This window comes from Lipophrys pholis (assembly GCF_963383615.2).
Source record: "Lipophrys pholis genome assembly, chromosome: 20".
Taxonomy (NCBI): domain Eukaryota; kingdom Metazoa; phylum Chordata; class Actinopteri; order Blenniiformes; family Blenniidae; genus Lipophrys; species Lipophrys pholis.
Window position 1 is genome coordinate 18450005 of NC_137648.1, and position 17348 is coordinate 18467352.

The 17348-nt window shown below is 43.0% G+C and overlaps 1 protein-coding gene across 1 annotated transcript in view; it reads left to right on the forward strand.

Moving 5' to 3' along the window:
• Positions 1-17348, forward strand: part of LOC308125596 (partitioning defective 3 homolog) — a gene marked incomplete at its 5' end in the record, with an annotated part of 413756 nt that overhangs the window by 248180 nt on the left and 148228 nt on the right. Inside the window, one exon of the mRNA XM_080489471.1 lies at positions 8843-9029. Within this exon, the coding sequence (XP_080345597.1) occupies positions 8843-9029 (187 nt within the window). The remainder of the gene's footprint in view (positions 1-8842; positions 9030-17348) is intronic.

The window sequence follows — 17348 nt, forward strand, 5'->3', positions numbered from 1 at the left end:
CAAACAGTGATTACTGACAAAACTCTGACATATTCGGTCTCTTAAAAAGAGTAACTCTAATCCAATCAGGCACCGTCCCTCCTCTGCTTGGCTCCATTACAACTTCTGTGCTGCTATAAATGAGCCAAGACACAGAGGTAAATGGGACAGAATGGTTGTGCTGAAGAATTAAGACCCGGCTATGATGGTGAGTTATTGCAGATGGCAGCAAGTCAATACGGGGAAAATGTAAACTCTCGACTTCAGCCAAGCTTTGATTGTTATTATTATGCTGTCTGTGTTTTGTAAAAAAAGAAAAAAAAAAAAAAATGTGCAAGGTCCCTTGGATGTCTTATTTCACCTTACCCAAGTATTGATCAGACAGAGGACAGTGGTGTGTATTCCCCCCCAGTCGAAGGTAGCTCGCAGCCTCTCCCCAGAAACAGTAGGGATCAGTATTAGTCCTCTTGGGGGATTGTATGAATTACAGGAATTATAATAACCATGGCAACAGCAAAGAAAAACTCAAAATGACACAGGAGACAGGTGCTATTAAACCGGTGCCGTGCCATGGTATTGATTGTGAGGGACATTTCGCAGTGATCTTCCCCCCCACTAGTATTCAGGGCTGTCATTCAGAACTATCTGCAATGTGTGCAATTCCCCTGATCAATAGTAAGAGGTAATCCTGTTCTCTGTTTGCCCCGCTGAGCCGTGCGGAGCTGCGATATTGTCAGCTTTAGCTTTGCACATACAGGCCCACCAGGCGTCGTCACAGCATGGCCAGAGGCTGAATCCGCAGCTCGCAGGTGGCGAATATACAGTGCGCTCCGCTTGACTCCGAGCTCAAATTAAATGAGTTCCTGACACTTTTATTTCGTATTTTTTTCCTCGCACCCCCTTTCTTCTATTGCTTTCCTCATATCCGCACCCTCGTTCTGCCCTCTGGAGGTGATAGAGAGATGGGAAACTGGCAACTCCATGAAGAAACAGGAGACAAAGAGGAAAAAGCTGATTTAGAACGGAAAGGAAGTACGGGGCCGAGTGGAAAATCTCCCGCAAGGGTTTGACGCAAAGGTTGTTAGCATCACACCCAGCTTCGACTTCCGTCCTGTCTAATTGAAAAGCGCCGCGAGGTGTGGAGTTCACCTGCTGAGGTGCAAATTGAGATCCGAGGGCCAGTGTCTTCACAGGAAAGGAGGCGTTCGCAGGCTGTAATGTGTGCAGTGGAGGTAAGGGTGCAAAATTCTGCAAACACTCACTGACCCAAGTCCAAAATAAGCTCAGTGGCGAACGACAAAAAAAATTTACTTTGACTAGAAAGTGAAAACACAATAAATTAGAACGGGACGCATACGCTTGAGTCATACCGGATGTCAGTTAGGATTGTCTGGCCCAGCTGTCCTCTCCACTGATGGGCAGTTACAAGTAACGTGTTACTGAAATCTGATTACTTTTTTCAAGTAACGATTAAAGTAAGAGATTGGTGAATCCGACTAATGTTGATATTTTTGCTGAAGGTGCCGCCATCTTTGATATCCCAGAATCCCTTGCGGCAGATTTCCAAAGAGGACGTCAGTTAGCAAAACAAAAAACACTTTGGTGTGATCGATTTAGGAAGCTGCGGGTTGGAAATTTGTGGAAATGACTGAGACTGGTCTCGTTTTGGTGTTTTGGTTTATCCTCTGTGCAGAAGTGAGACCTTTTTAGGGAAGTATATTTTAAAGACTTTTTTCTGGTAGAGTAACTTTAAAAGCAGGTGTTTGCTGAATCGCACACCCTCCAGGCTCTTCAGACAGAAATCTCAGCTCATATTCTTGTTTCGTGACCCATTGCCTCTCGTGACAACCCCATTGCAGTCAAGCCCATGACGTCTCCTTCCATCCAGGGTCTGGTTGCTGTGCGCTGTTTCCATGGGAATCTCTGATTAACTTTACATCTCTCTGTAAGTCTAAGAGTTCGATATTCCCGTTCCTATATCAGACATCTGGATCACAGTGTTCTAAATGACATGCTGTCGTCAAGGCAATCGAGTAAATGTTCCGGTTGGTGGTATCGATGAGGGGATCCCAGGTGGAACGGTGTTTAAAAAAAAAAAAAAAGGTACTGCTGTCCCCTGGTGAGCGTATAAAGGCTTTAGATCACTGGTGTGTACTTACCATGATTACCTGCTGCATGCCATGTATGGGTGTGATCGCGGTGGCAGCGCAGATCAACTAACGATCCCTCCTGCAGTCGGATCGATAGGCCAAAGTGTCATGGAGGAGAAGGACGCAAGACGGGGAGCGGGAGGGAGTGGAAGGCGGCGGAGCTGCGTGATGGACAGAGACGGACCGAGTGGTGTCGGAGAAAGAAGATGGAGTGCGGCTATTAGCGTGACCCCCCCTCACCTTACGGCTCAATGTTTCAATGGACAACGCCGGATTTGAAGGCAGAAGAAGAGGAGAGTGAAGCTCTGAGGCGTCTGGATGGATGCAGCCAGGTGGCCTCTGGAGTCGGGGAGCTCGTCTGTCTCTGTCTGCGCTGACTGCCGGCGGGCCGAACAACATCTCGGCTCCAATATCGTGAAATAGCCGCGGGGCTGCGAGCTCGCCGGCTGCATTCGCAGCAACAAGTGACTGGACTTATCGAGCCGGTAGTGTTTTCCTAAAACGTATTCACTTAGCAGGCAGAGAGGAATGCACAATCATGTTACTAATTTACAAACATTTCATGCTTCTCCGTTGTTTTGTGATGAAAGCATGTCGCCTCTGAGGCAATGACGTTTAATGTTCTGGCATTAAAAGTAATGACTGCAGTCATCAGATTGACTTTAATGGCTCTCAGCTGTTAACTGTGTTCCAGTTCAGCCTTTGCATTTCCATATTGTTTCTGTACGGCTCACCCCACCCAGTGGGTGCTGGGATGTGTGTCCGTAAGTGCAGCTATCTTTAACCACAGTGACACAACCATGTTCCCAGTGAACTTATTCCCCCTGCAAACATTTAGCAGAAGCCCTTTAACATATACCCAATAGCCTCTTTGGGACGGGATTGGGCCCTGCTGTGAACCATTAATCATCATTAGAGTAATGTTTATTCCCATGTGATCTCACATATACATGCTTCCAAGGTATGCTGATTGCTTGCAATGGTGATGTGATATTAATAATGAAAGCCGCGCAGCTGCATGAAAGGCTTCAGTGTTCTCCGGATGGTCGGAGTTTACCCAAGAAACCATTCAAAGAATTCCCGGTACTTGGATACATGATGTTTGTTGTTATTCTCCCACCCGGTAACATTGTGATGCAGCAATTAAAAAAAAACATTATAAAGTTTAAGATAACAGTGGGCTTAGATGACCTTCCTTTATTATGCCTCCTTTTCAAGTTTCAAGTGGAAAGGCATTGTCTTAGCATTTGTATGTTCCGCGTTTATATTTCAAATGATGTCTGTTTACACAGAAACATCAGAAACATTGAAAACACAGACGTTCTAGTGGACAGACGACCAACTTGGATTGTTTTTACGGTGACTCAGCTATAAAGTCATGACACTCTGGAGGTAAACATTGATGTTATTGTCTACTGTATCTACTCGCACATTTACTTTTGTGGTGCGCGTAAGAAATAACGACATTTCGGAAAGATTTTCCACTGTTTTCAATTTGTTTTGATAAAGTTGCGTTTTCAGTGGGTCTGAGCACCGTTGTCGTGGAAACGGACGCCCAAAACTCAATGAAGGTTTTCCGTTTTCCGGCCTAAAATGATATTGCACTTTACAGTTTATACTTACAAGAAAACATCTAACTCAGCTGAAATGTTCTACTAGATAATTAAATACTTATTGAATTTAAAATAATAATGATTACAAATAACTCCAGTGCAATAATTTTCCCTTGCAACATCCAGTATAATATTACAATATATCTTGGCACTTTTTATTACTGTTAATATCTTTTACTGTGTGCTTTCACACTTTATATTGTCTTTCTTTGTTTTGTTTTAGACGCTTTAAAGCCTTTGCAACGTAATTTCATTCTCGTATGCGCCTATAGTGTTTTATCTTTCAATGACAAAGATCTATCTATCCCTCTAGATGTTTTCACGGAAGTTTCATCTCATTTAAATCACCAGATTGTACTCGTACCCTGCAAAAAAATATATGTTTTCATCAGAAATGTGAGGTGTAGCTACTGTAAACGTTATTTACTTATAATTGTTAGTTTAAAAACACAAAAACAAAGAAAGAACTAGAAGTGACTGTATGGGGTTCTAAAGGGATTAACTGAAATCAACACGCTGCGCCTTGAGTCTTTTTCTTTACTTGTCTTGTGCTTCCTTGTCCTTGTTAATCCGTACAGTCATGGACTCAGTCCCAGTCATTATAATGCTGACTGCTACAGTTTCCTAATGATTTTCACCTTTCACTTCATCCCTGTGGCCTCGGCTCTACCTGTCCACTGGCGGTTTATCCTATGCGTGCGTTTCCTTTTCCTTCTTGAGGGGAGTGGACAACTTGAGCCGCTCTTCACCTGCAGAGTTCACCGCTCATGTCAAAAGGTCCTGACAGGAAAGTGTTCACCGAGTTTGGAAGAATGCTGACAGAATGTAATTAAAACTGAGTAAAAGTCCATTCCCGACATGGAAATGTGATGATGTTGTCTGTTAAAGGACATACTTTGAATGTATGGCTGCATCTCTTTGTTGTGTGATTGGACACAGACACACACACACACACACACACACACACACACACACACACACACACACACACACACACACACACACACACACACACATCCAAAACCTTTATTAGCACGACGCAACGAGTTGTGCACGTCTGCTTCAGGTACGGCAGTGAAATGCCCGGCGTTACTGATGCAACCGAGAGGTAACTCTACCTTAGGATGAGGGGAATGTAAAAGTTAGCATAAGAAAAACCCCCGTGGACACACAACCGCAGGGCATCTCAGGTATTTGCTCCAGCACTTATACTAAACTGACTATAAAGTAGATTCTGACAACAGAGGAAATGTTGAAATTTCTGGGGAGAAGTCTGTCGGAAGTTACTGAGCGAAGTTTTGCAAGCCTCTGAGGAGAGGTTGATGTATAGAGCGTACGTAAAATCCTACAGAAAATCTGTTTTTTGGGTTTTTTCTTTTGTCAAAGAAGCGGCGCATCGGTGCTGTAATCAGCACGTTGCAGTCAGGTCCAAAGTTGAGTCTGAGATGGTGCTTTTCCGGGAGGAGTAAGTTTTTCCACTTCAAAGTTATTCTTTTTAAGCTCATTTTAATTCAATGTAAGTTTGTGTGACCTGTGTGTCTTTATGTGTAAGCCCATTCATATCCAAGGTGTGCTGTCCATCCATGTCACCTGGAATAGACAGCGGTTTAAAGTTTTGAAACATTCCTTGCATTTGTGAGCCATTTAAGAGCCGTGTAAGAATATAGTTGCAAGTTTAAAGCAGTTGTTGAAAGCGCCCTCTGATAGACGACGCGTCATTACACTCGAACACATGACGCAACCGCACCAGGAGAAACATTGGGACGGTTTCAAGAAATCTGTTGTTGGTTTATTCCAGCTGGGTCCGAGGAAGACAGAAACTTCTGGGTTGGAAAGGAGCCGCCATTCGTCTCTTGTTCTGTCATGGAGGGGGCGTTTAATTGGGGCCGAACGTTTCACTGAAAAGGTTAAACTGAGTGACGCTGTGACAAAAGCCTTGTAAGACGACTTGCCATGCATGTTGCCACCGTGGTGCATCACATATCTAACACGATGCTTGTTACAACAGGCTACATATTTAAATACATTGATTTATATAATGTGTTCCACTTCCCTAAGTGCTCCGAACTGCAAGGTATTTTCAGAATTTATAAGCTAGAAAAGACGCCATCCTGAGGTCAGAAGTACAACTTTGGAAAAACTAAAAAAGTCAGAGATGACGTTTATTAGGCGGCACATAGTTTGGCTTGTTAATAGAAGTCATGTTTTGCTGTTGTTGTTGGGGTTTGGGGTAAGTTTTTGTTATTATGCTACCTGTGGGTAAGAAATTAATCACAGCATAAACCTTATATTTCTGCCCCTTGAAAATCAGGTTTTATACACACTGATCACTGGAGGAGAGCGTGTGAGGTCAGTTTAGTCATGGAAAGTTGCTTGGCTGCCATTCATTGCTCTTCGTCAGACGTTGTTACCTCAGAAATTGTCACTTTTAAAAAATGTTTTTACTGCTTATACCAAAATACACGTCAGGCTAATTGTTTTTCATTAGTTATTTTTTTTCAACACTTAATTAACAAGATACCTGATGAATGTGTCGCTGTAATTGAACTCCCATCCGCTTTAAAAGTGATCGGTTTAGCTCAGGCTAACTGACTTCCCGGGGTTTATCACCGCCATTACTCCTCTCCCGCCGATTTACAGTACCGGGTGAATTCAATTAGGTGCGGCTCTCTGTCTCGCTGCCCGGCTGAGAAACGGCCTTCATTTCACCTGTGCAGCGCTGGCAGCCATCAAACCAGCTCCGAAGAACACAAAAGGATGGAGGCTTTCCAAAGAATCAATTAACAACTGGGCACATCCATCGAGAGGCTTTTAGGATTTTGCTTTAATTTTTATTTAATGACGGGACATCAGTCGTATCATAGTTGGAAATGAAGCCAGTAGGTTAGATTATTCTGTCCATTTGCTGTCGCAGTAATGTATAATGAATCGATATTTTTGCCACGTACCGTTTAGAAAAACTCTGACGTGAGTGAGAAATAATGTAGTCAAAGCACATTTTCTGCAATGTTTTCATAGTCCCTTTCTTCTTCCCTCAAATTACAAACGCCTAAACTAAACTGTACAGCTCATTGTGGCGTTGATTGGCGCTCAGATTTTCTTCCGCCAGGCGCATTCATCATGCGCCGGGCCCCGGTGGAATTAAACGACTCTCCCATTGTACTTGGGATCCTGCCAGAGTAAATATTGTTGTCTGCTGTTAGTGATTACACACAATCGCTCCTCAGCTATTAAATTAGAAAAAAAAAGAAAAGTTCTGCGATAATGGAAACAAAAGCAAAGCGCCACAGGAAGTCTCTGAAAACTTTCGTCTAATGGAAAGCAGGTGTGTGTGTGAATTCAGGTCGCTCATCTTTGAACCCATTTTTCGAGTCTGATCAGCTTTCGGGGTGGATCCGCCACCGCGGTATTGCGACGCCACTTCTCATGGCGTTGAACAACCCTTCTGCTGCCCTTGGCGGTGAGTGCCGGCTCGCTCCCCATTGACTTTGACTGAGGAGCGATTCAAAAGAAGTCCTCAGCGGGGAGGGTCAGCCGGGACGGAATACAGATCAGGGGGAGCTCTTCTTCCTCCTCTGCTCGTCCTTGGAGGACCGTGAAGGAGACTGGATAAACTCAGCAGGCCCACGACTTTCTTTCTCTGAGAAATTGGACATTCCAGACAGAAAACACTGGGTCGCTTTTTTGTCTCGTGATTTTTCCCCCTCGTCTTTTTCCCAGATCATCATGTGCCCGCTGCCACTCGGAGCATGTGCTCTTATCGCATTGTAAAATTGTCCCCGATAAGCACTGCGATTTACTGTTTTTGAGAAAAAGTCTGCGTCCTCCGGGCATCTCCTGATAAGAACATTTTATATTGCTGTTTCATTGGTCTGTCATTTGTAGTAAAAGTTACCTGCACACAGCTCCATCCAGGTAATGGTGGACCGGGAGAAAAGTGTGCGGTAAATTTAATCTTTTCTTATCAGCTCTCAGACGATTGTCCAACTCTGAACAGGCCGTGTGCACATTCTTCTGTCAACCTTAATGGCTGCACATTAAAATATCTCCCAAATGTCTTGTTTGTTGTTTTTATGGTTGTGTTTCATGTTACACGACAGCTAAAATCTCAGTTTTCATGGAACTTGACTGGACGACTTATAACCATAAATTGCAACATTTGTTTGTAGTGTACTGATTTTCTGACTCGTGTTTACACGACAACGTGAAAGGAAAGGAACGTTTCACAATGTTTTTGGAATGGTGTCTGTTTTACACAGCAAAGGCAGGAAAAGCCGGGGGGGGGGGGGGGGGATAAAAATAGTAGTTTTGACGTTGGGCCACTAGTTGGTGCTGTTGTTTGTGTATTGTAAAGTTGTGCTTTCAGTGGCTTTACGCAACTTTGTCGTGTGAACAGATGTCCAAAATGCAACAAAGGTTTTCTGTTGTCGCCTGAAAAGTGGCATCGATTAATGTCTGCCGTCTTCTGACCGCAGTGAGTTGCAGCACTTCCACCTGGTGAATAAAGGGGGCGTTCATTTTTTTTGGGGGGGGCTTTGAAGTTTTATTTAGTTTGAACTGCGCACAAGTTGGTTCTGCTGGATGTTTGACAGTTACAATGAATACCATATTGCTCTGATTGCATTAAAAAAAGATGTATTCAAAGTTGAGGCTTCAGACGTGACTCCAGAAGGAATTCCTGCAGTTATTGCTTGGCTTACAGTAATATCGCCACGTAATTGTCATTATTTACTGTAGGTGGTCGTCTTGGACATGGCAGAGCAGGATTTGTCAAACAAAAAGTTGTTTCTGTTATACAGTTTTAGAAAGAATTAAAATCCCCCAAAACTCTAGTATGTATGACATAAACAACCAGGAAAATACAAGATTGCGTCACTTCTCTTCACACAAAGCAGCAATTAAATGTTGGCTTTTTTGTGTCAACTTTCCCATGAGAGCATTTAGAAAAAGAAAAAAAAGATTGTGTGGTATTTCAGTCCATGTTTTCCACCTTGAAAGTGAATATTAGTGAAGTTTTAAAGGTTCTCGTTTAAAATAAGCCAGTACAAAGAATATAAAGTGTTTTGATTTCGATGTGTCCTTCCTCTTGTCGTCTGCCAGGTCACTTCCAGCTCTCCCCCACGGTGAACATGCCGCAGGACGACATCGTGATGATCGAAGACGACCGGCCGCCGCTGCTTCCTGCCCACCTCTCCGACCGGTCGTCCTCCAGTTCCCACGACGACATGGGCTTCGTGGGGGAAAACCCGGCGCCCTGGATCCACGAGCTGCCGGATCAGAACGAGTGGTAGGCAGCAGCTTGGCCTCACTTTGCAGTGGAGGCGTCTGAATAATTTAGAACGGGATGGACTTCAAACGGGAAGGGAGCGGGGCAGCGATTACAGGAGGTGTGGGCCAGCTGGTTTCTATACGTGCAGCTGGGGAAGAATTGTGTGTCTTGATTTATAAATCCACATATTTACATTTTTTTTTTCTTTCAGTTTTTACTAGAATTTTTAAAAAAAGATAAAAAAATAGGGCATTTCTGTTACTTCCTTTTTCCTCATTTATCGCTGAGGGACTGTGAATCAGTTCAATTTTATTTCCGTGCCGGCAAATACAAGACAGGCAGTTTTATAGAGAAAAACAACAGTTCCACTTGAGCAAGTAGAGGAAAAAGGAAAAACTGCCTTTTAACAGGAAGAAACCTGCAGGACCAGAGTCAGAGGAGGAGACGTTCTGATGTTTCAGTTAAGATTGGGAGTCAGGAAGAGAGAAAAGGACCCGGCAGACACACACATTGTCTGGAGGGAACACATAACTCTGCGTCGCAACAGAGAAACTTCAAATTTAAAGCTTACTATGACACCGTTAAGTACAAAATAAAGTGTTTGTGTCAATTGCTTTGGGAAAGTGACATTATCTTGCTTCAAGGCTATTTTGGGAATCTTAAACATCAGCGTGCAGGTTTGATAAATAATGAATCAGCAGCAGTAAAGTGTTCGGGAAAGAATCTCTGAGTTCTACACCTTTTTAAGGCACATTTCAGCTCTCTTGTGTCTGCAGTCCAGCTGTACCAACTGAAAACAATTGGCAAGCAACCTTGAAGACCTTTTTCAAAGCAGCGTACTGATCTATTTTCATATATTTGGGGGTAAAAAGTGGATTGTAACTCTCTTTTCATTGGTTGAATGTCTTATTTCATATCTAAGCAACAGGTGAGGCTTGAAATCCACTAGTAATTCTATTAATTTACTTCTTTTCTGTTTTATGTAAATCCACAAACCTTGTATGTTTTTTTCCTGATTGGCTACTTAAAGTCACGTGGCTGTGGTGAGAGAAGCCCCGGGTTTTGAAGGTTTTCCTTTTCCCTACTGGCTGCCACAAATAGAGATGCCCGCTGTATTTATTTCTTTTTTTAGTGTTTTTATGTTATTTTCCCCAGAGACTCTCCACCCACCCCCCTTTCTCTTTCTCTCTCTCTCTCTTTCTCTCTCTGTCTCTCTCATTTATTATGAATGAGTGGATTTGCTCAGCGTGCCTCTTGTTCACGTGATGTCAGAGGTTTGTCGTAGTGGATTACGTCCACAGCATATGGCTAAAACACACACACACACACACACACACACACACACACACACACACACACACACACACACACACATGCAGATACACACCGACCACGCATGCGCACAAGGCTGGAGCGTGCCATACACTACTGCCCAAGGTTATCCTAAATAATTCATGCCTTCCAAGACACACACATGCACACACTCTCCTTTACTCAACAGCTGCTTAAACGTATCATGAGTCTCGCCGACTTTTCTCGTTTTCCTCTTTCGAGCGCCCGTAACGTCACGCCGCGCTCACTCACGGCGCCAGCAGAGCTCCGGAGCCAGCCTGGAGAGGGGTGGAGGTGGGCCATCCGGCCTCGCCCTGTAGGGGAACTGTTCTTTTTTAATTAAGCTCTCGCAACGGTGCAGCCCGGGCGCTGTGGGTTCTGAATATGTATTGCGCCGAGCGGTGGAAGTCTCACCTTTTGGCCCCTCCGGCATTATGCAGCCTCGCTTCCTCGCCGGAGAGACGCCTCGCCAAGGCCATGGCTCCACACCTCGACCGTATTCCCCCAAGGGGTGGCAAACGTGAGGCCCGTGGGCCAAAAACCGGCCCACAAGAAGCGTCAATCCGGCCCACATAACCACCAAGCAAGATTGTAAATAATCCAAACATTGATTATTTGAAGAGACACAACACATTGAGACCCGAGCTGAGATATCAGTGATGCTGCCATGAAAGATAGTTACCTCGTTGTTATCAAACTAGTCTCAACGCTGTCAGGGTGAGCTTGTAGTGGGCCTGGCGATTTGCCCCTCCCCCCCCCCCAAAAAAAAACGTATGATTTTTTTTTAAAGAAAAATTTGTGTTTTTGATTTGATTTTCTTTGTCAATTCACTTAAAAATGACTCCAGACATCAGATATATTTTCAAAAAAGAGCATCTTTATTGTTGTGATTGTCCGAGTTAAAATGTATATAAACAATCACAAAATAAAAAGTAAATGAGGCTCAGTCATTCAACGAATTCAAATTTCACCCAGGTTTAAGCTAAAGTGCAACAGCAACTCCGGAAATCGACAAGGAATGGTAGAACGGAAATGCCGAAAAACTGTGGGGGGATAAATAACTGGAATTTGCAAAAATAAAATCTTTTTCAGCTACAAATTCGATAAATTGATTGAATGGATTTGTTTTGCCCAGCCCTGGTTTGACGAAAAAAATAAATAACGCAAAGACTATATGAGGAGTTTTGGGGATGTTTTACTGTATTTTGCACCAAAATGTTTCATTAAATTTGGTTTCATGTTGAGATCGTAGTCATAATTATTTGATTTGATCAGATACACAAGGGGTCTGCATCCCACGACTCTGGAGCCACATGTGGCTCATAACGGCTCCTTGACACTTCCCCTCCAGTTTTTGGTATATTTTATTTGCACACCAAATTCTCAAAGGGACTTTTCTATCCTACAGAAGTGAAACAACGAAAACGGCTAAAAAGGTTTGAAAAGTTAAAATGTGTAAAGCAGCTAAAATAGCTGAAGCCCATTTCAAAAAGAAAACAGCCTAAATATCCCAAAGAGTCAAAACTCCTTTAACAGCTAAAATAAAAACAATTAAAATTAAAAAAATAAAACTTAAAAACTATTTAAACAGCCACAATAGTTAAAACAATCAAACTGCTAACACAGGTTCACAAAAAAAAAAAAAAGACAAACAGTGAAAAATGTGATGAAATGTCAGCAAAAGTATCTTTATTAACTATCTCCTCGTTTTAAAAGTTAAAAATCAATTTGCGGTGATTGCTAGTCAGTGTAAATCGGCATTAGTGGCTCTTTTTTGTCCGCTGACGTCTACAAGTTACTATTTCACTATTTTCCCGGTCCAGTCCACTCAAGATGATATTGAGTTGTAAGTGTCCCATGAAATAAAATGTGTTTGACACCCAGAGTGGAGAACAACCAACTAGTAAACTCTGTGTATTTCAATGTCCTTTTTTTCTTTCTTTCTTTTTTTTTCCCTCCTACATTCCAGAACTAAACAAATTTTCCATTTTCAACTGCTGAGCACGTAGATAAAAAATAATGCTGCTGTTTAGTTTTACAATTTAATTTCATCACCAGCCTACTTCCCCGTGTTCATTTAGGAGTAATCAAAAGGCCATTTTAGCATCTGGCGCTGCTTATTCACAGCGATATTACCGACAAACCAAACTGGAATTAATTTTGTTTTCATAATCTACTCTCACTTATTGAACTACACTTATTTTTCCTCCGCAACTCGCCGCCTCTCTCTCCGGCTCGCCTCTCCGGCTCTCTACGTGAACGATCCGGCTCGCGGGTTGTTGTGTTAATGGGTCGGGCCCGGAGATAAATGGTTGTTTTGGAGGCAGAAATCCCATCTCAGACACGCAGTCAGGAGACACGAAGTGACCTACTTTCTTCATCCTGACATCCAGAGCTAATAATATATCTGCTTGTGTGTGTGTGTGTGTGTGTGTGTGTGTGTGTGTGTGTGTGTGTGTGTGTGTGTGTGTGTGTGTGTGTGTGTGTGTGTGTGTGTGTGTGTGTGTGTGTGTGTGCACGGCTCTGCGTGGAGACTGGGAATCAGGATCATTTACATTTTATTGATACGACCGCATGTATTGATTTATCGGTCCTGGATTTTCAGATAGATCTTTTTTTTTTTTTTTTTAAAGAATTGATAGCAGGAATATAATTGCACGTTTTAAATGTAACAGTTACTTGCGTCTCTCCGTTCTGTGTTTATTTTAGTCTCTGGGTGGGAAGCTGTTAGTCTCATGTTTAATGATATTTAGCTTACATCCCGACAGCTTGTATTTCGCCTCGTGCTTAAGGTGTTCACTGAGGCAGCTTTGCTGGAAGGCTGCTCAGAGAGCAGGTTGAAATATAGTGGGTTGTTTTTTTTGTTTACAGATAACATTTGTGCACATAACTCACTCAATTTCTATAAAGAAAACAAAACAAGTATAGTTGTTTGCAATTTCTCTGAACTTGCATCTACTTTCACTGTTTCCACTGCAGCTTGTCTACTCCCCTGTGTGCCTTCAAACAAACAAACAAACGTATCCACTCCATACACAATGGTACTCACTGACAGTAACAAGCAAAGTTTCTTGAATGAAATCAAGCTTAATCAAAAATAGTCCGAAAATTAAATAAAATGTAATAAGAACAGAAGAACATATTGTAGGTTATTGATACTGAAATATTTAAGTATAGAGACCTGGGACCTGTTTAATACTGAGTTTTGTATCATAATCACTGTGGGGCACCCATCCATCCATCAGCACGTTTTTTGGACTGTGGGAATAAACTCGATTACCCATGGAAAACCAATGTTCAAACATGGACTCAAACCGGGAACATTATTTATGTCAGGTGGGAGTCCTAACCACTGCACCACCGTATCGTCAACAAGCAGTCTCATAGCTGTGAGTAATTATTTTTATTACATCAGGCTCTCGCTGTCCTTTAGTTTTACAAAATTTTAAACAATCTGTGTTTCCAGTGCCGCCTCTCTGCTCCGTCTTTATACGTCGTGGAGCACAAGGAAGGAAAAGGCTGCAGCATAATTAAAAACGAAATGCCAAAGAAAGAAAAAAGAAAGGAACAATAAATCACACCTAAAAGTTAATAAGTAGTGATAAGAGCAGCAATAATGTTGGAGCTTATCAGTATGGCTGCATTTCAAGATTCAGCCCAGAGGCCTGTTTTGCTTTCAAGTTGTTATAAAAACAATCATTGGATCACGTCTCTTTGGCAAATAAACACACATTGGATTGTAAATATTACAGCCTTGTGTATTAGAATGCTAGGGAGTGGGTACACTTGGTTACTTGTCACTGTTGCATCACAGACGGTTTTTATTGGGATTTATATGAATACTACTCATGTTTAATCAGCTGACTAATGGGAGTATTAATCTTGAGTCGCTGTCGACGGTTGCCAGTTCAAGTCTGTTCCTGCCACCACGTAATCCCACACGGGGCATCCAAGGAGAAACCCTGGGTTTGTGTCTAACGCGGGGATATCTCAGCCAGCTGCTGGAGCCTGTGTTTGCATTGGTTGAGTCATGAAAGAGTGTGTGAAAGTGATTCAGAGCGCTGATGGAAACCAGCATGTGTCGTCCTGACAGCTTTCGCAGGATAAATAAAGGTCGTAAATTATTACTCCGCATATCTGCGCTAAGTTCATTTGAGAGTAGGGTCCCGACCCGCCATAATGATTCCCCGAGCCTCCTGCTTCATTAGTTTAGAGTCCGAAGCCAAACAGGAAGAGGCACGTCGAGGTGATTTACAGTGTAACAGACGCGATGGGCCGCCTGATACGGTGGGTTTTCGCAGAATAATCTGGATAAATGAGAAGATGAAAGGTCTTTTCTTTCCTTCTTTCCTCTCTGGACTTGAGTGTGGAAGGGTGTCGGAGGAATTTAGTGTGCACTTAAGGCAGCTGCGGTCGGAGCAGGCCCTTCGGAGATGTAGGAGGAATGTTTCGAGTTTCCACCTGGTTTTCATCCCAGGATTTGACGCAGGCCAGTTGCAGGGTGTGTCAACGCTCTTAGGTTCCAGTCCAGACTGAGTTCTTCTTTACTCCCACGAGTGTGTTACCCAACGCCAGATCAGATCCAAGTCTGTTCTTCTGGGAACTGAAAGGGAGTGATTGATAAATAAATCAATAAATAAAGTGAAAATGGAAAATTCCTGTTCTATTTTAAATGTTAGTTTACATAACAGTTCTCAGAGTCACTGAAAATGCAACTTTTGTAAAACAGCTCCTAAGGTGAAACTTTTTCAAATTGATCCAAATTGGGGAAAACATAACTTTTTCAAAACTCTCCATCTCCTTGAAAACAGGGAAAAGCTAAACCCTTCTGAAACGCTGCTACTGTCGCTGCCGTATTGAAGAGTTGATCTTCACATGTGAGAGTAGATCAACAATAACCACAATGGCGACCGCCAGGGGGTCATGACTCTCAGGCCATATTCTCCTGGGACTTTATTAAGTTTGATTGTTGAAAGTCACCCAGAATAGCAGTCCAACTTGATCGTCTGGCCTCACGAATGTCCGTGTTCTCCCATTATTAATGTCCGTAGCGTATTGTTCTCTGTGCACATGTATGTGTGGTTTATTACAAAAGCAAACGACAACGGCCACTAGTGGCTCAACATGAGAATTGCATAGTGTTCTGACGTCGCTGCGTAAACGGTCTTCATTTTCAAAATGTTACCTTTTAAAATGTGAAACTTTTCAGAGACGAAAACACAACTATGATTTCACTGAAAGCGTTGTTGTGTAAACGGGGACCTCCGTTTCCCAAAGATGAGCTTTCTAGCACCTTCTGAAGCTCCGAGAGACGGTAACACCGGGGGAAACTTTAAGCTTTCATTTTGACTCCTCTGCATCATCGCCCACGCCTGTGTGAAGATTTCCCCTTTCACAACAGTCATCCCCTTGGTGCTTTGTCAAAATGCTTTCTGAGATGCCATCAACCTCGTCCTTCAGAGGCAGAAATAACAACTTTCAAAAAGCTAAAAAAGAAAACGCATCACAAGTCTCCGTGCGCAGGGGAAGTTTTGTACGAGCTCCACGAGGATTGAAGGAAAGCGTCTTGGCTTTGAACACGAGCCTCGGAGCGAGAACGGAGTCCAACAACAACACCTTTATGCTTCCTCGTGCTGCGTGTCGCTGAGCCCACTGTGATTCAATGTCTTTTCTTTTTCTCTTCGTATTGCTCATTTGGATGCTCATACTTAGAGCCACTATAAAGAAAACCACTTTCACTTTTATGGCCAGTGTATTACATGAGATGACAAGTGTATTTCTTTCTCTTTTTTTTTTACTACAGTTTATCAGCTCGGCCGCCTGTAATTACGAATCTGACTTAACGCTCGGCACGCTGCAGGTTTCCGTGTAATTGCACGGTAGTACGCGAGCAGAAGTTCACAGTTTTCCCACATAATTGCCAAAGAGCGCAGCTGGTTTTTGGTGCGGTTTTTTTTGTAACCGTTATTGGAGAAACGGGAGCTCCAGTTGAAAGAATTTGTGGCGAAGTCACCTTTTCTTTCAGCTCCAGTTGCGGCGGTGAACGTGCACTTCCCTCCAGGGCAGTGGGTGACAGCGCGGCGCTCTTAACATTTGGCGCTGGAATGCAGGGAGAAGCCCGGGGTGAGCTTTCTGCAGCAGGAGTCTGAAGAATAGGAAGCGTGGCACGGCATCACAGAGAGGCAGGAACTAACGACTTCCACCTCGCCTGTGGCGTACATCCTCCCATTAGCATCTGCATACCACTGCTATCACCACTGCTCGGCAGCCCACCTCATTACATTCCTACTGCTTTTTAAAGTAGCCAGGTACATGCAAGTTCTGGTAAAAGAAACGTATGCTACCATGTATTTTTGATAATTTGTCCTGTTATAGTTTATTTATGGTGAGACTGTTTTATAGAAAACCAGTGGGTTCAAGGTGTGTGTATTATGGGATTAAACCTCATGAATATTCCTCGTTATGAGTCATATATCATGTGTTGAGGAAAACACTGTCACAGATTCTCTAAAGTGGACATTTGTCTTTGTCTTTACCCATCACTCTCGTCATTTTAATATTGGATTTCCTGAAGTGCCGTACTGGAGTTAATCCCAGCTATCAAAAGGCAAAGGCAGGATTCCCCATGTACCACACATTCACACCTGAAATTTAAGGTATACCTTAAATTGAATGAGGGAAACAGAAGTACCCAGAGAAAATGTTTTGCATGTGCAGAGAGAGCTTCTCTGGCGTCGTTCACAAAAAAACAGGACCCATGTAGCGTCACAGTGCTCAAAAGTCAATTGTGATGACAGGAATTTGGCTGGTGGTCTTCACATTTGACAAACTGGCCCCTAAGAAAGTCAGAGAGAATGCAAGGGACAAATCTAAGAGTTTTTGAAAAGTTTCAAGGTTCCATTTCTGAAAATCAATTTGACCCCATCCTCCACAAACTAGATCAGGAGAGCCAAACACGGTTTAGTTCAGCAGCCACATACAGCCCAGTTTAATCTTACCTTAATA